The sequence below is a fragment of the Eurosta solidaginis genome, chromosome 5, assembly GCF_040869045.1.
Source record: "Eurosta solidaginis isolate ZX-2024a chromosome 5, ASM4086904v1, whole genome shotgun sequence".
In the NCBI taxonomy this organism is placed as follows: Eukaryota; Metazoa; Arthropoda; class Insecta; order Diptera; family Tephritidae; genus Eurosta; species Eurosta solidaginis.
The window spans coordinates 272,188,632-272,213,729 of record NC_090323.1 but is presented as its reverse complement, the minus strand read 5'-3'; the positions used below and the strand labels follow the sequence as shown (position 1 = coordinate 272,213,729).

At 35.3% G+C, this 25,098-nt stretch overlaps 1 protein-coding gene across 1 annotated transcript; it reads right to left on the bottom strand.

The window, feature by feature from the left end:
- Positions 1-4,211: 4,211 nt before the first annotated feature.
- On the bottom strand, positions 4,212-24,093 carry Cpr66D (Cuticular protein 66D). Its single transcript, XM_067790731.1, has 3 exons — positions 22,397-24,093; positions 21,358-21,489; positions 4,212-4,886 (listed from the first exon to the last, which is right to left on the bottom strand). The coding sequence occupies exons 1-3, from the start codon at positions 22,718-22,720 to the stop codon at positions 4,548-4,550; spliced, it is 795 nt and encodes a 264-aa protein (XP_067646832.1). The 5' UTR covers positions 22,721-24,093; the 3' UTR covers positions 4,212-4,547.
- Between the last annotated feature and the right edge of the window lie 1,005 nt (positions 24,094-25,098).

The window sequence follows — 25,098 nt, the reverse complement described above, 5'->3', positions numbered from 1 at the left end:
ATGTGTTGAAAGTGTTTCTGTTTTGATAATTTCTTATTTTGCCACAAGGGTTATTGTGCTTTCGATCGATGCGCTGTCCGATCAAAATTTGCATAGTACAACAACAGTATCTAAATAAGCGACATACCACACACACACAGTATGCATTTTCTAATTTCATATTTTGTCCAGCTGTGTGTGACTCTTTTTTTAATCCAACCAAAGGACATTGTCCGAGTAAAATATTCATAAACAATTTTCTAGCATAATATATACTTATGTATGTATTTGACTGTCTTCTATCGGAATCGATAATATTTGAGTAGCCGTACGTAATTGAGGTGATCTCCATACATGTCATATGTTCTGTCATATCTCCCTCTAAGTAATTGATTCTCTGCTCGCCTTGGTGGTGGGGTTGCTTCTGTAACCTTTGCGATTCATTAGTGTGGGTTCTTTGCTTTGCCACCGCTACGAACAACAGTAGCCTTTGGCCAGAACCGGTTTCCAGCAGTGAAGCCTTTGCTCAAATGACCCTTGGCGGGTAGTGATGATAAGACAGTTTGATGAAACCCCTTTTATTGGCAATGCTTCCTTCTTTGCGTGCCATGGACTTCGTGTGAGATATTGTATACATTTACGTATATACGTATGTATGTTTGTGAACATTGGTGTGTTACGTATGACATTGTTATTGTACGCATTTGTTTGTTGATTATTCTTGGATTGTACTCGGACTTAATTTATGCGCTAAGGAATTGCGTGTAATGCCTGTCTTGTCTAGTTGGAACCGGTTTGACCGGTCCAGCTGTTATTGGTGACCATGTTGATCGCTTGGGAATATTTTGTATCTTTGCCGTGTTTGTGAAAATTGCTTGATCGGTTGATTTTGTAATTTGCATATGTGAATTCTTATCTTAAATAATGTCCTTTATCAAATGAAGTGTGAGAACTTTTCCGCGTCCTTCACAATTAGGCTATGCATATGTACTTGCGTTTTTGGAATTGGTTTGTGCTTTGCGGCATTTGCTAATTGGGTCACATACCTACAAACACACAACTAATAATCTTAAACCCCACTACATAACACATTTTTCGACAAAATTTAGATACCTAAGGCCCGTTTCACAGAATGTACAAGTCTTGTAATCCATACGTGCAAGAAGTCTTCTTATGAATACAAAAATGTTTCAGTACAATTTCACTTGTCTTCCAGGGCTTATACATGTCGTGCAACGGGCCACCGGAATTGATTTTTTCTCTTAATAAGTATAAGAAAATAAGTACTTGGCGCGATACACCTCCGATGATCTAGGCTTAGCTTTCCTTCCAATTTGTGTGGTCCCAGTTTTTCCTAGAAATTGAGGAAACGGGACCCACATGTTCGTTATTACATACATACATAAATATAAACTTAAATTCGCAAAAGTCCGAAGCTCGATTTGTCCAGGCTGTGGTCGAAGTACTGCATGTCATGAAATTTTAACGGTTTCTTTCAATTTTTCTCTAAATTGTAATTAATCTTGGAGATTGTCAGCCCTGGCAGCAGCTGAATATACCGAAAATACTGAATTTCTACCTGCACCTTAATATAAATATCACATTTGGGTAAATATGTAGTTAATTTTGTTTGTCAACATATTTATACTTGCAGTATTGAATTGATTTCCAGATCCGTTTAGCGCGAACATCCTCGAAATTTCGACTAAATTGCTCAAACCAGATAACAATGTTTCGGTTCATCACGGTTTTTCGCAACTTGCTCGAAATTTCATGGTGTAGGGGTTAAAAGGAGCTTAGTTTTGGGATCTGAACACAAAAACAGATGTGGCTAGGTGGATCTGGTGAATTGTGCAAACCACTTATTTGGGCGTGTCGCCACTTTATGCGGTTTTCACATTTTTACAATAAACTGGTTCGTGATCATTTTGAAACTATTTCAGGATTTCTTCGGTAGACAACTCTTAGTGATGCAAATTTACTCAAAAAAATATGATTAACAAGTAAGGAAGTCTAAGTGCGGGTGAAACCGAACATTACATACCCAGCTGTATACTTGAAATGCTGTTGTTGTTTGTTTTGTGTGCTTAATAGTGTTACAAGGCTGCGCAATAATACATATACATATGGTTCTATTCTGAACTAATTTTTCTTCGAGTTATGGCTCCCGAAACATAGAAAATTGCTTAGTCATAAAAGCGGAGGTGCCACGGCTAATTTTTAAAATTTGAAGTTTTTCCTATTTATTATTATAAATCCACTTGGGAAATGAAATGCCATTGATATAAAGCTCTTTTTTGCAAAGATATAGCTTATTTTATTCATCCACAACCCCTTTAAAAATCTTTTATATAAAAGTGGGTGTGGTCCTTAACCGATTTCGTTAATTTTTCTTCAAAGCATTCCTTATAGTTAAGACAACCTCTCTGCCGAATTTTGTTACAATTGGTTTAACGATTTTTGATTTATGATTAATAATATTTGTAAAATCGATTTTATCACAAGTGGGCGCTACCACGCCCATTAAAAATTTTTTTTTCAAATTTTTATCAAGAGTCTCAATATCAGCCCACATGTCAAATTCCAACATTCTAGGTGTATTATTTACTAAATAATCAGGTTTTTGTGTTTTCCAAAATGTTTCATATATATGTATCTTCCGATTTCGCTCATTTCCAATACCAATCTATTCTGTGTCCAGATAAGCTCTTGTATCAAATTTGGTGAAGATATCTCAATATTTGCTCAAGTTATCGTGTTAACGGGCAGAGGGACGGATGGACGGACGGACATGGCTCAATCAAATTTTTATTCGATACTGATGATTTTGATATATGAAAGTTTATATCTATCTCGATTCCTTTATACATGTACAACCCACCGTTATCCAATCAAAGTTATAATACCCTGTGTACAAATACAGCTGGGTATAAAAATTCAGTTTTTAATCATTTTGGTAAAAATCCAATGACCCCCATTAATCCGCCTAGAAATAACGGCGCATAGTCATAGTAAAAATAAAATATTTTAAATTAAGTTTTAGCTTTTTTGACAGATAGCTTTTAGGAAATTATATCAAAAAGCTGCAAATAAATATAAAACCTCTTTTATTTTGACTATGACTATGCGGCAATAAGTTTAATAATAAAAATAAATTTAAAAATTGTTTAATATAAAAATTACTCTGAATGATAATTATAAATAAAATCAAAAATATGTAATATTTCACTAGTTTGTATAGCTGCTAATATTCATCCCAAATGATTAATACTTTCTGCGTCACAAGAGGATGTCCAATTGGTGGTCCGCTGTCATTATTTGCCTGAAGGGTTATTCCACAACTGTCTGATTGAAATTAAGTAGTCGAGGAATCTGCAAATTATATTTAAGTTATCGATATACTTCATCAACAGCATTTATTCTTAAATTTGTACAAATTAAGTTTATACTTACATATCAAACCGCAATAACTGCACATACTATTTTCTTGGATTTTGATATAATCATATATTCCTTTTCAACATCTTCTAGGTAGCAAGTGAAAAGTTTAAATAAAATTGGCCTAACATACTAACAATTGACAGTAATAATTTGTATTTGTACTAAGACACTACATTTTTTATTACATTCTTCGATATTCTTGAAATTTTCGGTTGCGTTTTGATATGGAACTCCTCAATTATGGGTTTATAATTTTATTGCAATGTTTGAAAGTCCTTGAAAAGTTTATTGTGCTAAATAAATAAAAATTCTTAAAATTTTTGAGCTTCAGACGTCTTTCAAAATAATTTTTTAGTAAAAGAACTTTACTTCACCAAGATTTTCAATTTATTTGTTTGAAAATGCATTTCTTTTGTTGTAAAAGAGTAATAATATAAACACACAAGCCGTTAAGCAGGTATGCAAGGTACCATAACTAACTATTTTTATTACGATAATAAAAACTGGAAGAAATTGAGTATGCTGACTAATATTATAGCTATTTCGATCCCACCAAAGATCTCTTCAGGAATTTTTATGTTTTTAAATTAGAAATTATATACTTCCCAAATTGAGATTCGACCGCGATTCGTCAGATTTCTTATTCTGCAGGTCTATGATACCAATCGAACTTAATTTGAAATAGATGGATGTTAATTAATTTTTAGGCAATATTTGGGATCAAGAAATCGGTTTGCAATTTTATAGCCAATAAAAGTATCGCAGAGTGCCCTTTTTGATACTGAGAAATGTTTTCTTTTAAATAGTTTGAATTTATTTTATATTTATATTAAAAAATTATAATACATAAACAAGCGCTTAAATTTAGATTTCGTACATTTTATAAATTTTGGAGCAAGGGATGATCTAAATATAAGTTGTATGTATTTATGTATAACCTATGATGAAATATGAAAATAAATGTTACAATATGGTCTATCGTACAAAATGCAACCTATTAAGGTCACATCTAGATCGAAGTCTCGATATAGTCCAACAGACTATCAAAATCGACTCTATTCAGAACTGTCATTAACAGTTTTTGTCTTCTCACACGCGTTAAGACGCGACACCCTGAGAACACAAGCCTACTGTTGATATTGCTGAGGATGATGGTACTGCGGAGGTTGGTGATATGGCTGTGAAGGCTTCAGCGCATAATCTTGGGATTTGTGAGTTTGACGTACCAATTGTTGGGGCGCTGGCGTTGGTATTTTTACAACAATGTCGGTGGGTTCCCGAATCACTTCGGCCTTAAAGCCCTCCTTCGGGTCTGCTGTGTATTTAACGGTACGTATGAAACCATCTGAGTCGACAACTGAATAGCTGCCCTTAATCACATCGCCATCGCGTACCTCTTTACGATTTTGATAGTTGGTGAATTCGTCATCCTTAACATCGAAGCCGAATTGGTAAGAGGAATTTTGCTGTAAACAAAAATAAACAATAAAAATTTATGTACATACATATGTATGTAGAAACATGCAAACTTTGAAAAATCATATCAATACATTAAACTTAAAGTATTATTATAAAAAGTGTAGCAATCAATTCGCAACAGATATTGATTACTTATAAATGTATCAAACGTTCAGCGGCGCCCCTTCTCAATTTGCCATTCAAATGCGTTTCACGTTGGCGCATAATAAATATTTTTGTTTTTGTTTTGACATGCGTGAACTGCTTTAAAGTGCCTCTCAGACAACTCAAGTTAAGAAATCGACTTATGACTGTCCACCCAACATTGATTGCATCATTAGACACAGAGCGCATGCGCTACTTGCTTGGCCATTACATTTTTTGCGTGCGTGTCTGAGCTAACGGTGGTACCTTGCAGTATTCACCGAAACTGCCTAGACGGGCTAAGCTACTATGGCCACCGGCTGGTCGAGTGCCATTGACAAGAGTCGCTGGCATATGAACTGCCTCTTCTCGCCCCATTCCGACTGCCAGCCAGAGTGCTGCGGATACTCGTTCAATTTGTGTGTATTAACAGGTCTTTGTTGGTAGATATTATTATTTCAAAGCGCAATGCTCAGTTTTTACAATCACTAGTGAAAGTGAAGCAAACGGTAACGAAATCGAGATGCGGCGCACATAAAATCAGCAGGCACATATAATTTTGAGCAACACTTTTCATACGACTTATGCAAGTGGATTAAATTTTATTAACTCCACGTTAAAATAACCACAACTGCCTGCATACAAATAAACTGCAAATAATGAAATAGGTAAGCTCCATTGTCCAATGCATACATACTAGAGGTTTACGCCGATCACTTTATCAGCGGCGGCGGCGTACGCTTTATTATATACCGGCGGCGGCGTGAGCGGCGCCGACGTTCGCCGGTGTTCTTACTTTTCTTGAGTTTTCTATTTAAAAAAATTATATTTAGGAAAGGTTTTGTTTGTATGTATTTAAGGAAATCAACGTTTTGGCCATTTCGGAAAGATCCTGGGTTTTTGCCACAAAATCTCGCAGATCGTTCAAAAATTTTCAGGAGTAGCTCTTTGCGGAGGGATTGTCCCTCGTTCATTTACTTCAGAGAGGCTTCGAACCTAACCCCGGTCTTTGGAATTGGTACTGCTTCGTCTGCTGAAGAGAAATAGAGATACATAAAATGGTCACACTTTTGTCTGTATATCTGATACAAAGCGTAGTTTCACTTGGGGTTAACTCCTAATAATCGTCGCAAAGACAATTTCTTCAAATCATTTGCGGCTCCTTGGCGGTCACGCACAAAGGCAACTTACGGTTGCTATTAATGGTCTATTAATACTCATGACTCTCGTGGCACAGGGCGCCTCCACAATTCCCGATGTGCGAACAGTAGCAATCCCGACCACCAGTCGCTACCACGCCTCCTGCCCCACGCCATATGCCAACACAGAAGCTATAGGACTGCGACTTCGAACACATACCTTCGTCGACGTCACTTTCCTAGAAGCTCTAGGTGTAGCTCCGAAGACTTTCTAATGGATGTTTTTGTCCCGCTCATGGGTGAAAATCGTATAATCCTCGGCGCATTTACATAATTAAAATTTTACAAGGACCCTGGATACAAGTTTTAAAATGTAGACTAAAGTTTGCAGACGTTTGTGTTCACAACATTAATTTCGATAGTCTTCGTTAAATCAAAACGATATTTAAGAATGAAAGTCGACCGATTTTAAGTTGAAAGATGTTAACTGCTGTTTTCCGGGCCTTATGATATAAGAGCTCATTATAGATGACCGCGTAGTTTCAGTTTTTAGACTAGTTCGACTGTTCACTACGTTAGGGCATTAGTTCGACTGTCTTGGGAAAGCTTTTGTTTCACCCCTTTAAGTGTTCTTGCGAAGGACAAAGCCTCACCTGGTTAATATATGTATGTGCCTACGTATTGACATTTGTAAAAGGAGCCGTAACGTGTATGTTATACTTAAAATTGGTTGATAGGCTATAATCAATGTGATTCACTCCAAGGGATTAGTTTTGGATAGGTATTTTGCCTCACTGATTTAGCTTATTCTTTCAGCCAATCGGAATATAAAATTCTTTAAAAAATCGGCACCTGTTTTGGGTAACTTGCTTTTTTTTAACAACTTGAGAATAATTTGTTCGCCTTACGTCATTTTATTTGAATTCATTGTTCATTAATAATTTTTTGAAAAAAAAAAATATGCAAAGTGAGCATATAAATTTATTATATAACTGTTCTTTGGTGTTTTGTTTTAATAACTTGGTGAATTGGGTGATGCAAAGGCGGTGTTAAGCTGACATCGAAAACACCTGTTTTTTTAAATAACTTTTGAACAGTTAGAAAGAGTTAAATTTCGCAATTAGTTTCTTATAACTGGCAGTGATGCGCATCCCTTGATACCATTTTCGACCATATCTGACAAATTTTCGACATGAACAATAAAACAGTCTTAAACGAGTAGAAAATATAGTAACGCGCCGGACGCCGCCGCCGCGCCGATATTTTTGTCATTCGGCGGCGGCGTGCGAAAAACGACCCAAATCGGCGGCGTATATCTCTAATACATACTTACGCACTTAGTTACATGCATAATGAGTACGTAAATATGCATTTACTTATATATTCAACTGTGCTTTTCACATAGGCACTGCTAACTTTGCCGAATGGGTGGGCACCGTCTAAACTTAAGTAAACAGATTTATAAAAACAGTTTCTCGTATCATACCGAAACTTCGGAAAAATATTAGCAAGCCATTAGGAATATACCAGAGTTGTTAAGGAATGCATTCCATTTGGAATAATTATTCCTTTGATTGCAGCCCCAGAGGATTGTAATACTTTCTGCTAGTCTCGATAATAAAATTTTTTTTATCATTATTCCTTTTTTATTCCAGTCCGATTAACCCTCGTAGCGCCTGAACCGTTACTTATATTACCTTGAACCTTGTGAATTAATCTACACATGGGTACCTACCAATTGCAAAACCAAATCGATTCCATCAAGCTTGGTTCAAAAGATATGCGCACTAATCAATTTTTAGTTAGCACTGATGGGTTGACCCATCAGTATGATGCAGAAATTGAACCGTTATAGATAGAATATTAAATCAAATTGTGAATGGCGCCAAAACGGGATCCCCATCTAGTTCATAAAGAAAATTTAGAAAATCTTTCTTGGTTCAAGGGATTCAGCGCAAGATTTGTTCTGGGTCATTTGTGTACCGATAAGTTCTGATTTTTTCATTGAAGGGTTAAGGATGGAACTTTCAATCAATTGATGCATTCCGCAATTTTTTACATTTCTTTGTATGACTTAAACTACACTTATATACATGTGTCTTGTTCTATGATGGAATTGTTTTTATTAATTTGAAAAATTAAAAAAATGCTAAATTTCTTTCATTTATGTATGTTTGTTTATTGTAAAAGCTACATTGAAGCATTTTTTTTTTAATTTCTTAACTAATTATAAGAGGTCGTTATAAATTGATGAAATGAACTTGCAAACTACGCCCTTGCTTCTCCGTCATCTGGAGAAAATACATCACCTTTTCCATATGTTTTAGAAAACATATTGTGGCGAATATTGGCATCACTATGCTGTTAGTAAATAATCACAATAACAAAGCAAACCACACTTATGTACATTTACACACCGAAGGCGATGAAGAATATCTCACATACACATACATATGTAGTCATCAGCCAAGAGCAGAAGTTGATACTCCCATATACACACGCATATGCAGGTAGAAAAGCATAAACTACGAATATACATGTATATAACTGGTAACCAAGCACGAGATACAATTGTTTTCGAACACATTTTCGCGAAATGACTAGACCTTAGGAGAAATGGGTGAACGAGAAAACCGGGAGCATAAGAACAGCGCAAGCTGAGGAAACAGTAATCAGTTTGATTTAAACACGCTCTTGTGAAGTAAAGTATAATTGTGAAGTTTAATTTTACTACTCCCAAAGTCTAATAAAGACCATTTTGCAATGCTGAATATTGGAGTTATTTATTCGACAGTTCAGCGATACGAATGTTAACAGAAGGTAACAAGATAACAGAGTAGAAAAAATCTTTTTAATATTTTCAAAAAAGTCTTTGTTGGGGCCATGCACCATAACAACGTCTTCAGGAAATGAAAAACATGTGTATGTATAATTGAAAAAAGAGTTTTCAAAAATTATTTAAATAAATTTTGTTTGTTTGTGGAATGAGTTTATATTGCCTTAGCAACTACAAAACGTATTGAATTAGATAAAAATTTCAGAAAATTTCTGGCAGGGTTATGGTAGATTATGAATGTATTTTAGAAAAATTTGTACAAATAAGGGTTTTTTCGTAAAAGAAACAATTTACTCTAGTAATTTTGTGCGTTCCTTTTAATTTAAAAAGTGAAAAAATTCCTTAAAAATGGCAGAGAAATCTCCCTTTCAATAAAATTCATAATACCTATTTTTCAGAATAAGAGGAAAGGGAGAAGTCAAAAAAGTCACAAGAAATTTTATTTAGAATACAAGGAGTGGTGCTAAATATAAATATTTTTGAATGCAGGTGTGGCAGCGACCATTTATCAGTGTGAAAAACATAAAAAAACAGCTTATTTTCGCCAAATGTTAACTGATTCGGATTATCAACATCCGACTAGGGAGTATCAAACTGGAGTTTCCACATCAAGTAAAAAATTAAAAATCTTATAATTTAAACCATAGCCTCCAATTAAGGTATGTCGCCTTAAAAATTTAGTATCAACAAGTAAGGAAAGCTAAGTTCGGGTGTAACCGAACATTACATACTCAGCTGAGAGCTTTGGAGGGAAAATCACCATTTAGCAAAATGAACCTAGGGTAACCCTGGAATGTGTTTGTATGACATGTGTATCAAATGAAAGGTGTTAATGATTATTTGAAAAGGGAGTGGTCCTTAGTTCTATAGGTGGATGCCTTTTCGAGATATCGCCATAAAGGTAGGCCAGGGGTGACTCTAGAATTTTTTTGTACGATATGGGTATCAAGTTAAAATTATTAATGAGGGTTTTAAAAGGGAGTGGTGGTAGTTGTATATGTGAAGGCGTTTTCGAGATATCGACCAAAATGTGGACCAGGGTGATCCAGAACATCATCTGTCGGGTACCGCTAATTTATTTATATATGTAATACCACGAACCGTATTCCTTCCAAGGGCTTTTGATTTCGCCCTGCAAAACTTTTTCATTTTCTTCTACTTAATATGGTAGGTGTCACACCCATTTTACCAAGTTTTTTTCTAAAGTTATATTTTGCGTCAATAGACCAATCTAATTACCATGTTTCCTCCCTTTTATCGAATTTGGTATATTATTATGGCATTTTTTTCATTTTTAGTAATTTTCGATATCGAAAAAGTGGGCGTGGTCATAGTCGGATTTCGGCCATTTTTTACACCAATATAAAGTGAGTTCAGATAAGTACGCGAACTGAGTTTAGTAAAGATATATCGATTTTTGCTCAAGTTATCGTGTTAACGGCCGAGCGGAAGGACAGACGGTCGACTGTGTATAAAAACTGGGCGTGGCTTCAACCAATTTCGCCCTTTTTCACAGAAAACAGTTATCGTCATAGAATATATGTCCCTACCGAATTCCACAAGGATTGGTGAATTTTTGTTCGACTTATGGCATTAAAAGTATTCTAGACGAATTAAATGAAAAAGGGCGGAGTTACGCCCATTTTGAAATTTTCTTTTATCTTTGTATTTTGTTGTTTCATATCATTACTGGAGTCGAATGTTGACATAATTTACTTTTATACTGTAAAGATATTAAATTTTTTGTTAAAATTTGACTTAAAAAAAAATTTTTTTTAAATGTCGGCGTGTTCGTCATCCGATTTCGCTAATTTTTATTTGGCACACATATAGTAATAGTAGTAACGTGCCTACCAAATTTCATCATGATATCTTTAACGACTGCCAAATTACAGCTTGCAAAACTTTTAAATTACCTACTTTTAAAAGTGGGCGGTGCCACGCCCATTGTCCAAAATTTTTCTAATTTTCTATTTTGCGTCATAAGGTAAACGCACCTACCAAGTTTCATCGCTTTATGCGTCTTTGGTAATGAATTATCGCATTTTTTCGGTTTTTCGAAAATTTCGATATCGGAAAAGTGGGCGTGGTTATAGTCCGATTTCGTTCATTTTAAACAGCGATTTGAGATGAGCGCCAGGAACCTACGTACCAAATTTCATCAAGATACCTCAACATTTACTCAAGTTATCGTGTTTACAGACAGACGGACGGACATGGCTAAATGAATTTCTTTTTTCACCCAGATCATTTTGATATATAGAAGTATATATCTATCTCGATTAGTTTATGCCGTTACTGATTACCGTTATGCGAAAAAAGTTAATATACTCTGTGAGCTCCGCTCAGCTGAGTATAAAAATCGGAATAAGTTACTACCACTTTGCTTATAAAACACTCCGTTAGATATACAAAAGTCGGCATAACCCGAACCTATACTATCTTACTCTTTTGTTGTTATGTACCCCTTTGTGATAATTGAAATGTGAGTACTTGGAAACTAAAAAAAAATGTATTCTCTTGTCGGATTATTGTTGAAAAACGTACACAAATTGAAAAAAGTAATTTAATAGTTTTAAGTACATATGTGTGCATATGAACTTGCATAGATAAATGGCACGAGTGAAGATATTGTACAGCGAGCGGTACGTTGCGATTTGATGCAAGCGATGAGCAAAAAATGCACATAAATCTCGGTAAACGTTGAAAGCTTGAGATGCTGCGACGGCTGTACACACCCACAATTTTTGATTCTAGTGACATATGTATATAGAGATGTACATACATACATACATACATACATACATGTTGTTGCAAGAACAGCGATGTCTTTGAGATGGCCAACAGTCAATAACAAAAAGGCTATAAATAAAGGTCAAATTGCAACAACAAAAAGCAACTAAAATCATTTAACGCCAACGCAAGATGCAATTACATACATACCTACAAATATAAGTATGTATGTAAGTACAAAAACAAAGGCATGTAAACCAAGATAATGCAACCGCGAAGAGATCGACCTCACTGTGTTAACTGATACAACATTTCATTGGATCAAAAGTGGGTTAAGGTAGTTGCTATGCCCGACTAAATAATTCTTGGTGATTGCCCACTGCAGAGGACGCTGACTGATTTTGTAATTTTTTTTTTTCTTTAAGCTATCTGTCTTGGGTTTGGTCGGAGAATGTCTTTCTTGAATGGGCAACAAAATTCAAAAGCTTAAGTCAACTTGAGTGTCTGCATAACTGAAGGAATTCGAGGGAATGGAACTTTAAAAGCAGAACAAACGGATTTAGAATGTCAAATGTGCTATGTACGTGAGCAAAAATATTCGTTATGTTGTCAAACAAGTTACGGTTTGCCGACCAGAAAATAATTTGGTATACATAAATTTGTACATTTGGTACACACAAATGATAGACAAAGGTAGAAACTATGAAAAAAAAACTTTATGTGACTGTCTTTTATTTGTACTTTTGGCAAGTAAAAGGAGGCTAATTGTGATTTAATGTTGTATTAGCTGTTGTTGCTGTAGCGAATGGCGCGTGTCTTTTGATTGCTTATGATAATTCTAAAATTTCAAATTTGTTGTTGTTGTTGCATTGAACTTACTTATTAAATGAAAACTGGGCATGGAAAAATAAAGAACATGATTTAAGGGACTATACTTAAAATAATCCTTAGATTAATAATTTGCGCTTTTCTGCTTTTTTATTTTTCGAATCCGAACGACACCTGGGCTTTAATTTTGGGACGCCCCAACATGACCTTCTTTGCTGCTGTGAAAAATCGGATTGCCATTATAGGCCCTGTAAAAAAGCGGGCGAAAAATGCTATGTGTACTGTCAAAACTGCAGAATCGAAATTAATTCAGTCTTGCTCTTTTTCAGGTCAAATGCTTTTCTGCTTTGGTTCATTTATTGAAGATAGTCTTTACATTATTTTATTATAAAATATTTGCAAAGGTATTGCTGTAGCAACGGGCCCTAAAAAAATAACAAATATGCATCCACATTTATTTGCTAGAAGTGAAGTTTTTATCGTAATTCTGCCCCATCTAGTATAATACGCGAACGGACAATTTTCTCTTTGGCCTAAACCAAATTTTCGTTCTCAAACCGAACCGTAGCAAAATTTTAAAATCGAGCCTGTTCGAACAACGGATTTATTTAACAAGGAAAAAAGAAAATAAATATTCTTACCAAATCTTAAGAAGACGGCGAAAATGGCATATCGAGCCCTAACAGCACATTTAGTGTAACCAACAAAAATAAAACTTTACAAGAGAAGTTTTTCGCCCTATGTTTCCAAGACCAAAACTCCAAGAAAGAAATTGGGATTATTTCACCCTTTGTATTGTTAAACAATGTAAACTTTTTTCCTTGGAGTTACGCCACTTTGAACAATATCGTGGCACTGAAAACAACTAATCTTGTACAACTTTTTTTTTTAGTTCTAATCGCTGTTCGCCAGCAAACAGCATTAAAACAGTCAAGGACCTTCGTTTACAAGCAAAATACCGACGTCTTGAACGATAGCAACAAATACACAAAATAGAACAAACAAAAAACAACCGCCATTTCTGAATGTAAATAAAAACCATCTCCATCATCATTCGTTACTAATTGGAAGCACCAATGTAGATCAACTCAGTGAAGGTCCCACCTTCTTCTGCTTCCATATATAAATTGAACTACTTTCTTGGCCGAAACGTCTTCTTCAGTGCAAATAGTATGCCCTATTGGCTGCATTATCATCATATCTGCGTAAAGCTCGTAAAGTTCATCGATACTCGCCGTTGGCATCAGAACTTAGCTCTCAAATACGATCTGTTTCTCAGAGATTGGGTATAAAAACAAAAAGATCCAAAAGAATTCTGACATCTGTAGTGAAAAAGTGCCATGTGTATTTGACCTAAAGCCTGAAGATGCATCAAAAATGGTGGATATTTTTTACAGTTGAAGCGCTCTATAGTTTAAACTTGCCACTTTGACCGCTTGATCGTAGATGGGCAGTACAGTTTTATGTTATCGACCACAGTGGATAAACTCGAGTAAACTTTAACTGTAATTAAAACTTGCACTGAAAAACTGGGCCCTATATGAATAATATTATCGAAAAAAGTAAATTAGGAACAAACATATATAGTATAGATTCTATACAGTAAGTTTGTGTAGAAAGAAAGTAAGAATAACTCCTCCAAATAAATATTTCGCCCACGGGTTTTCCTTTCAATTGATTTTTTATAGGTAAAAAATAATTTTCCAAATTTTGATTAGTGGTCCTAAAGAGTACTCGTAAAATATTGAATTACATAAGCTAAATTTTGTTTGAGGAGCGAAGAAAATTAAAATTTGACGCTTGTTCTAATACGCACCAATTTTTGACAAGACCTGCCCATGTAGCTATAAACTTTAAATATAAGGCAAACTATAAAGATAGATCCGCACAAAAAATGACTCTGAAGATGGAACAACGCCGGGAGCGGTTTCTTTTCAAACAAAATTTGACGAAATCAACAAAGCAAAATGTATTAGTAAGTAGTAAAAAGCCTTTATAAATCAAAATAAATATATCGCTCTGAACGAAACAGTTATGCGTTTTCGGTTAAGTCTTAGGGGCCTCATCTTGAGCCCATAGCGAAAGGTTTTGAACTCGTAAAAAACGCTCATTAACGCCTATATTCAAGCCTGGTACGTAGCAACATTGTTACTAACAATCACAGATATGAAACACATTTCCGGATACTACTGTTACCGGCGACAGCTTTAAGAAGGGCATAAGTGATGCCAAAGTCATCGATTGCTTCCCGAAAATGAGACGACGCACATATAAATTGTTTCCTATTTTCTCTTGGATAAGCTTCACGCCGCTCCTCATACTGAATATCACAGAAAAGTTAAGATACGTGTACAAAATTTACATAAATAATTAATCATTCATTAAAACGTTTTTACATGTTGACTTATGTATGTAACTATGTCTGGTATATGTCTGCATAGGAATTGACGATTTCCGCATTGGAAGCGAAGAAATGCGTTGCTGAAAACAAACAAAAAGAAAACCGCAAAACCGACTTTGATGCAACAAGAGAAGGTGCTCCTGCCACCAATTCCACGGTTCATATAAACATGCTAGTCAAACGACTCATATCTAACGGTACAACAACAAGTTTCGTACCAGCTCGAGTACTGGGGAAGTAAGTTAATGACCTTAAATGATATGCTGTGCTTTTAGCAAATGAACTGGCGTCAAATAATACTTTCCATATCTTTGGTAAATTATTCATAAATATTTACTAACACTTTTATTCAATTCCTATACAAATGTACATACACAAACAACATTCGTGGTACCTGTGCGTTATCATTATAACAATCGGCCAAGCATGCATACGATCACATACACATACCCAAACGTAGCATTCGTGTGTATCTGAATTTAGCTTGGGAATATCATTCAACATCTGCCCCGGAGCTAGAAAATGTTAAATGATGGAAAACTGCTACAAATTGAATTAATGCACAGTTAACGAAGCAGCTACTCGTTTGGGCAATTGTCCATGACGGTCATTGGCCAATACTGCAACAACTCAAGTGGCCTCTGCGTGCGTACAATCAGTTGCATCTACGAATCAAATTTTCAAAGTGCAAATCAATGAAAGCTAAGGAAACAACAAGTATTGATCTATGATTTACAAAATTCGAGTATATAGGCATCCATTATTCAAGTTTGCTCTGTTATATGGTAAAGAAGGTGAAAACTTTGATCTGACGGCAGAAGAGATCAAGGCGATGTGTGAACTTGCAGCTGTCGAAAAATTGTCAGCATAGATAATAAAGAGCAAGTTTCTATATTAGCATATTAGTATTAGTATATTAGTTTTAATCAACTTTACCTGGATAATTGACAGGTGGCAATTTGAAGAAGCCGAAAAATTTTATCAAACTTTATAGTCTAGACATGGAGGATAAGTATGTGAACTTGGTCAAGGCTCAGTGAAAAACTTTCTTTGAATGTTTGGATATTTGGGAGATTATCCCAAAGTAAGACCCCAGAGTAATATCCATTTTTATGACTGTAACAACTATGGTGGCCAGATTTCTTTCCCCGAAATGCAGTACTTTCAGTATGACTTTGTTTAAGAGTCAAATTAAAAATACATTACAAAATGAATTTACCGCATTTGCCGAAACATCGACGTTATATTTAGTAAGCGATTAAGTAAATTACTTAAATGACTTAAAAAATATAAGTACATATCAATACAAATTTGTGAAAGAAGAGGCATTTGAGTCCTGAACTGGGAATTGAAAATTTTCAGTACAGCGAGTAACAACAAGAGTGTGGATAACACTCTCAAAATTTTGGATTCTTCCCGACACTTTCTGCCACTACCGCCACTAATGTACAAAGTGGAAACCAAATCTTAAATTTATTGACATAAAATATTAGTAGGATAATGAGGCTAGTGCTATCCACGTGACGGGAAGACAATAAATAGTGATAAAAATTTCTGTTCAGAAGTAGACCTAAATCAACAATTCGGGTTTTTATATTTCTTATTTAACATATGTATATAAGATAAAAAGCTATCTACAAAAAAACAGCAACCAACTTTAAGGACGTTCGTCTGTGAGTATGCCTTCTTTCCGGGCGCTTTAAAGCCCTTCATCTTGGTTGGGAACTACCGAAAAAGTGGATAAAATCGTAATAGAAGCAAGATGTAGAAGTTTTAATGTGGTCATATTAATCGTTCCCGAAATAGTCTGCTAGTACCGTAATGCTGCTTGTTACCGGAACGTACCGGATCTATATCCGGGAAAAGACCATCAACATCGATAACACTCCCCAAAATCTTCGGGGGGTCTTTATCGTTAATACAACAACAACAACGCGAAGTTAAGGAAGATATGGGTAAAGCAGCACTATAAGCTTGGAGTTTTGAGATGTAATCTCTTCAAAAAAAAAACTGCAAAGCGTTTATGTCTACCATAAAAACAAACCGAAGCGCCAGAGCTATTTTATTATTATGAAATATTGTAAACGTTTAGGGAAAACAACTCGTCATTTTTACTCGATTGCTGTACAGTAATTGCCACGTGACATTTGTCATCGTCTTGTTAATAAAAAACTGGATACTAATATCAACAAAACCCAATAATTACTATAATTTCTCCGGTAACTGCAAAACCACACAAGCATATATAATGTACATATATGTAAATTAGACTGGGTCGATTTATTAACCGATATCGCGCCATCGATTTTTCGATAGGATTTGGGCTCAGGAAAAAAGTTCCACTACGCATACCCAAAAAAATAATTTTGGAGCCTGCGAAATTTAATTTTTTTGATTTTTTTCGACTTTGATTTTTGAAGCTTTTTTTCATGACCTACTAAAAAATGTTCATTTGATTGTAAAAAATTTTTTTTTTTTCAAAATAACTGTTATCGCCAACGTTTTTAGTGGACATTTTTGGGTCGGACAGAGTATACATATGAAATTTTTTTTAGTAGGTCATGAAAAAAACCTTAAAAATCAAAGTCGAAAAAAATCAAAAAAATTAAATTTCGCAGGCTCCAAAATTATTTTTTTGGGTATGCGTAGTGGAACTTTTTTTCCTGAGCCCAAATCCCAATCGTGTAAAGTACTGAGTACGTACTTGTACTAGTACCAAATAAGTACAAGTACTCAAGTACTTCAAATCTAAGTACAAAGTATTAGTACTACAGTACTTGTACTTCGAATCCGAAAGTACAAGTAGATATACTTACGAAATACTTGCAAGTACATGAAAGTACTTTTTCTGATAAAATATGTCAGTTTATTTATAAATGGAAAATAAAAATATGAGTAAAATTTATATTAGAAAGCAACAAGAAGTAAAACAACATATCATATAAGTATAAATTCTACAACAGCTAACGATATGAAAGTAGTTTTGTGTTTGCCTTGATTAGTACTAGCGTTTCAAACGAGAAGTCCGTGATTGATTGCCTTCTAGGTTTATAAACAATGCCTGCTAAGGAAAATAAACGCTTTACTGGGTCGGAGGAAGCTGAGGGCGTATACATTTTGAGTGACAGGTCTTTCATAAGAGGATGACTCTGAAGCATATTGAAATCTGTTGATGTATCATTAAAATACCTGTAAAACTCCACTTCAACCATTTTGTGAACGTTAGGTGATCGTAAGGGTGCTGGTTGATCCGCTTCAAAACCGTTCAATACTTATCAAAGTACTTCGAAAGTACTAACAAGTACTTTACTTGTACTTCAACAATTCAAGTACAAGTACCTCGATACTTATACTTCTACTCATTTTTCGAAGTACTGAGGTACTGATACTTGTACTTGTACTGGTACTTTTTCTTTACAGGTCTGCCAAATCCTATCGAACAATCGATGGCGCCATATCGGTTAACTTTCGTCCATATAAATCGACCCACCCTAATATACATGCTTATTGCTAAGCGTTTTTGCAATTTTAATCACATTGGCTTTGTTGTTGTTGCGCCACTATTATGCGAGTCTTTAATATTATGCAACTAAATACATTTTATATTGCTATGACATTTCTTAACACCAATCATGTATGTATGTATGTGCGGTTGTTTAACAGTGCGGATATTTTGCACGTTTGATTTAGTTTTCTCCAGGGACCGAAAATAAATTTAATTTTCCTATATATATAAATATGCAGCTAGGAAGGTTTTTTTTTTCTCGGACGTTGTGGCAGCGCACTGCCCTCAAGTGGCCCGATGAAACCAGGCTAATACTGTTTTTTTTTTTTTGTTGTTTTTTAATTATACATATTTTATTTTTTTTTTTTGTATCCTAATTCGTATTGATGTGTTACTTATAATTTTTTTGTTACCGAGTCTTTGAGAGGCAGTGGCTTCTTAAGCGCCGAGATCTAAAACCGCTCAGCTACAGAGAAACTCATCAGCTGAGAAATATAGATTCACAAAATACAATAGACTAAAAGTATAAATATATTTTTTTAATTTTTAAGAGAAGATAGAACCGTCTTTTTTATGGCAAAGAGCGAGTCCGAAACATCAATTATTCCCGAGTGAGAGTTATAATCTTCACACAAACATAGAAAAGGTTCGTGTAGTTGGAAATTGCTTCTGCATTGTTTAAGAATTATAGGTTTATAATGCTTTGAAACTCGGCATGGAACATTCAATTTTACTTCGTTCAATAGAAATGGGCTTGAAATCGATCCATTTAAAAGTCTAGCCATAAATAGTACACCTAGCATTTCTCTACGACTTGCAAGGGTAGGAAGATTTATTAGTTTTAATCGATTAGTGTAAGGAGAAAGATTATACGGAGAGTCCCATTGAAGATTTCTAAAGGCGAAAAGTAAAAACTGTTTTTGAATTGATTCTAGTCTATCCACATGAACTTGAAAACGCGGATTCCAAATTATCGATCCATATTCTAATATCGGCCTCACCAATGATGTAAAAAGGGTTTTTGTAAAGTAAGGATCACTAAACTCCTTTGCCCATCTTTTCACAAATGCTAAAACTCCTCTCGCTTTATTGACTGTGGCATTAATATGAGGGTTGAAACTAAGTTTGCAATTCATTGTAACTCCCAACTCAACAAAAACATCTTTCAAACAACCACTAAACTTCATTTTTATTTTGAAAGTTCTCCATTTTCAATATTACATAGATCACGGTAGATAATAATGATTATCAGTAGCGCAATTCTATATAATTAACACAGCCTTTAAGTTGCTTTTCTTTTGGCTTGAATAAGCGAGAAATTTGTACGTTTTTCATGCATACAGGTTTTTAAATAGTTTTACGTTAAAAGTTGTAATGAATTAATTTCTTTTAATGACCTTTTGGGAATTTCGGTTGGAATTTGGAATACAATTTCTCAAAAACACAAGTCTGAATTTTCATAAACAAATCGAAAACGGGCATTCAAGATGCCACAACAATGAAGCCGATTTGTTTCCAAACTAAAATTGACAAAGTACAACAAATAATCCTTCCAAAATAACTCAAATTTTATAGTTATAATAAATTATTATAGAGCAAATAAATGATTTTTTCATTAAAGTTGGCAGAGCTGCGGATGGCAAATGCCATAAATTAGATGTGATATAAAAAAAAAGGATTTTAACCTTTTTATGTTTGTTATGAGTACATGTGGGAGTTTTTTAAAAACTTTCAAACAAAAAAACCTCTATTTAGAAAATTTTTATTATAGTCAATCAATGGCCTAATCTCCTATAACCCAAAATATTGGCCTAATTGGTTAAGGGTATTTGAAAATTACCTTTTTTAAAATTTTTTTTCAACTCCAACAAACTGTTACATAGCTAATATGATTATTAAAAACAGCAAATCAATCTACAATTTTTTTATAAAAATAAGTTCTAAACCAAAATAAACTTGCTGGCGCCGTGCAATATTGAGCATAGAAGAATTGTTTAGTAAAACAACGACCCAAAATCATACTCAAAATTAATGAACTATCATCTAGAAATTAATAGGCCCATCGCCTATTATTCGTTGACCCAGTAAAATGCCTTAAATCCCCTTGAAACCCTCATCGGACTATTCAAACAGAACTGCAAACACTTTTGCACACTTTTGGTTTTGTGCTTACTTGCAACTGCTTTTAGTTCGTGAATGTTTTATAAATAGCTGACCTGTCAATCAATGACTATTTCTTATTTTTTGAAACCCATTTGTTTAAATTCATTAGGATTAGCAGTAAAAAGAATCGTATATTTGCATTGAATCTCATGCTCTGTGTAAACATACTTCTGCACTTCTGTTTATAAAACTTTCCATGTTAGCAATATCCAGCGAATACTAGCGATGTAGATGCAGTGTTTGAATTTGTATGGGAGCTGCCACACTTCTCTTTCAAATATACCCCAATTTTCATTATAACTTTGACATTAACAATGTTGGCACCTGTGCCAAGTTTCAGTAAAATGACTTAATTGGTGACATGCGGTATGGAAATCAAAATGTGTCTAGGACCAGCCACATCCCTCTTCCGATTTCTCCAATTCATCACTACTCGACGTTGTCCATATTCCTCCTAGTATGACTACTTTAGATATTTCGTTTTTTATATATATCACATGTCACGCCCCTTTTATACCGAATTACCCCTATGCTCTGAAGATCTGCATTATCTACAAATTTGTAGATATTTTATACAAAATGCCCAAAAATGGATCTAAAAATTTGGGCGGACCGCACTTATATACATATATATAAATATATATATATGCAGATATCAATCTTTTCTTTTTTGTTCTGTTGTTGCAATTAAAATTAAATTTAAGTGCTTTTTTCTCCGATATCAACTTACATCATCGTATTCCTCCTCTTCATTTGGTTGTGGGCGCTGTTGTTGCAATTTGGCCTTTTGCGACTGATATTGTGGACGTGGTGGACTAGCGGGCTGCGGTTGTGGACGATACTGCTGCGGTTGATATTGCACCTGAAATTAAATTGAAGCAGATCAAACACAAATTAATGGAGCTGTAGTTTTTGTGATTTATTTATGTACAACATATGTACGTATGTAGAACTGGACCGATCTCAATAGAAAATCGTAGCCCATGAACTTTGTAGAAAAGGAAAAATATTAAAATGGTCGTGTATCACAAACCAGAGGTTGTAACTGAAAGAAGACCGAGAGATATGAAGTTTCATTTACTTTTCACAATTAATAAAGGACTCGAATCTGTCGATTTTATTATATTTTCATATCTCTTGTTTAATAGAGTCCACATATTTAAATCCTTCAATATAAAAAGTTAATAATTGGCGCGCTTTACCTCCGAGGAGATTTAGGCCGATTTCAATTTGCGTCGTGTTCCCTTTAGTTCTCCGGGATGGGACCTAGGTATATGTGTTTTGCCGACTCCGGACAGCATCTAAAAGGCAGATGAATTTTCACTGAGATGCTTTTTATGGCAGAAATCACTAGGAATGTTTCCCAAATCATCGAGGGGCGACACCGATTAGAAGAACTTGTTTCTAAATTTTGTACAACTTTGCCCGGAAGTTGAACCTAGGACCCTCGTTGTGGTATGCGGAGCACGCTACCACCATACTATGGTGGCCGCCACATTTAAATCCTTTAGGATTGTAAAAAGGAATTAAATTTGTATGTCCCTCCTGTCAATCTTATCTTATTTTCAGTTAAAACCTTTCCAATCGATTTCCTGAAATACGATTATTTTTTGATGAGTTTGTTGATATATGGCCTTTTTAACAAAACTTTTAAGCTTCGATCTTTTCATTAGGGTAAGTCGAAATGCAACTACATATTTATGCCCTTAAGTATATGTGTATGTAGTTGTTGGGGTTTTCAGCTCGACATCTTTTTACAGTAATCTTACCTGTTGTGGTTGATGTTGCGCATAGTCGCGTACTGCAGGCGCCAAATAACCACCCTGTTGCTGTTGTTGTTGTTGTATTTGCTCACGCACTGTATCCTTTACACGAAATTGCTGTCCCTGCGCCACGTATTGTTGCGATTGTTCGGAATTTTGTTCGTAAATTGGGGTGCCGTCCGGGTTTTGCTGTTGTTGTTGCTGTTGCTGTAACTGTTGATAGTATTGACGTAGATACGCGGGGTCAACATTCTGTTGTTGAGCATTCACTAACACAAATACACAGCTAATAAGCCCCAAAAGGGAGGTAAAATGCATTGCCGAATGCATTGCGTTTTTTCTTATTCGAGAGTTTTTTCGTTTTCTTATTTTACAATTTTTTTTTAAGTTTTTATTCCCCACTCCCAACAAGAAATATGATGGCACAGCAAAACAAATCACAAAAACTCCTCTTTCGATTCAATTTCACGTTACATCAAACACTAACAATCCGTTCTCATTCGTCCTCAAAGGTACCAAAAAAGCATCTGCAAGCCGCCGATTACCCAAAGCGTCTTTTAAATGCGCCCAACAAGCAGCAGCAACTTTTGTTTAGCTTTGCTTATTTTCTTGTTCGCTTTTTATTGCGGTTGTTGCTGTCGTCGCGCGTAGTAGACTAGCACGAATATTTTGCGACGACGAGGTCTTTTGTGTTAGCGATATGGAGAACCGGCCCACGAGGCCGTCGTATTCCACCAGCATTTGCTTTGCTTAGCAGCCTTCATTTGGTTTTCACTTTCATTTAGGGGACACCAATGAAAACCCCACCGAAAGTGACGTCATTCGTGTAAGATTTCATGGCTCTCAATCTTGTTTATGGTTATACCTATTGGATAAGAGACGCTTTTTTTGTCAGCAAACGTACTCTCGCGCTCCACTTACGAACATCACTGAGCATCTACTTCATATGCCAGTATGATGTACATATATGTTACGATTGCGGTTGGAGTGGTTGTTTGTGGTAATACATATTGAGTTTAAGTTGGCTTTTTTTAAACGCGAAATATGTGCTTCTTCTTTATGGATACTCACATCGAATTGGTGTAAGTATGCGAAGCTCAAACGTGCGACTGCGAAAAGCTAATCGCGGACTATGCTGCTTCTGTAACGTCTGTTACCAATGATTTAATGGTACAACTGTTCATTTCCGAATTCATTATATCGTTTTGATTTTCACACGTTTATTTGAATTCGAAAGTTATAGGTGTTATTAAAATCTATTGTCTTCCAAAGTATACACTTCAATGACTCAACTAAAAAGTGAAAAGTTAGTGAGCACATGGACGGCTGCGATGTATTTGCACGACTCAAGAAAATTCTCTCAAGGAATCCGTAAAGGGTACAACGAAATACTGAACAGACAGTTTTTGCTTAATTGTCAGAAACTTGGATATCCTAGCAAAAAACTGCTAGATCTAGCCCCAACTTTATTAATGACGCCTCCAAGAGGGTTAAGGGAACATCTTCTTAAACACCATGATGAGACCCGGCACTTGCCTATACAGCCGTTTGATCCAGACAAACATGAGGAGGCCATAGGGAAAATCGACACATCAGGACACACCCGGATAACCCCTTGCAGAAGAAGAAAGCACACTACCAAGGAAGACACGAGTCACACTGTTCCAACTTCGTTTTGGATTATGTAACAGGTTACACTCTTATTTGCCCAGAATAAACCCCGACACAGGTAATGTATGTCCTGCATGCGACGTGTCCTCACATGACACAAATCATCTGTAATGTGAAGCCTACGCCTCTAATACCAGCATGAAGCACTGTCAAGACAACAACAAGGCAGATGAATCTTCACTGAAAAGCTTTTCATGGCCGAAATACGCTCGGACTGTTTGCCAAACCACTGCCGATAGGCAGTTGTTTATAATTGCAACTCAGGAGCTTGGGTCTGGGGGTTTATAGATATAAAACTACTGGGTTTTGACAGGCTAGTGTTTATTGTTTTCAATGGGTTAAAGGACTGTATTCCGTTTTTAGATGAAGAAGTGAGCCCCATATTGAACTAACCCGTGGCTTACCCTTTTCTCTTCTTTGAACCCTCTTGCCTGCTAATTAAATAAAAATGGTATGATGTAAGCGTCTTTAGAATTTCTTACCCCACCTTTCTGCCTTCTATTCAAAGGCAGTCTTTTTTAAGCTTTTGTTTGTTTGTTTGCATGTCATTGGTACTTCAAATGCCAAAGGTGCCACATACAATAAATAAAATTATCAGCAAAGAGGAGGGGTAGGCAATCGATCGCCGTCTTGTTTCCACAACAATGATAGTAATGGGAGCAAGGGCGTTAATCACAGACACATTCAAATAGCAACAACAAAAAAGAAATCGCATTTTTCATTACTTAAAATTCAAAGGTAATAACTATATATGTATGTCTGTACTTGTTAAGTACATTCGCGTTTTGATTTGATCACATACATACTTACACACACAAATATACATATATGTACTTGGGTATTTATACATAAGTAGATCTTACTGTTGCTGGCAACAACAAATATCTCATTGAGGTAAGTAGTGCACAATGAATTTCGAAGAGTATCATTGTAACCCAAATACCGAGCTGTAAACCATATAACCAATAAACCAATAATCCACAGAATTGAATTTTCAATTCATTATTAGCAATACATATCATACATTACATTAGTTT

Excerpts from the sequence above, each read along its gene's own strand:
- Cpr66D (XM_067790731.1), bottom strand. The coding sequence starts at position 22,720 with ATGCATTCGGCAATGCATTTTACCTCCCTTTTGGGGCTTATTAGCTGT. Across the intron at positions 21,490-22,396 it reads CGCAACATCAACCACAACAG|GTGCAATATCAACCGCAGCA; the intron begins GTAAGATTACTG and ends ATTTAATTTCAG. Across the intron at positions 4,887-21,357 it reads AAGAGGAGGAATACGATGAT|CAAAATTCCTCTTACCAATT; the intron begins GTAAGTTGATAT and ends TTTTGTTTACAG.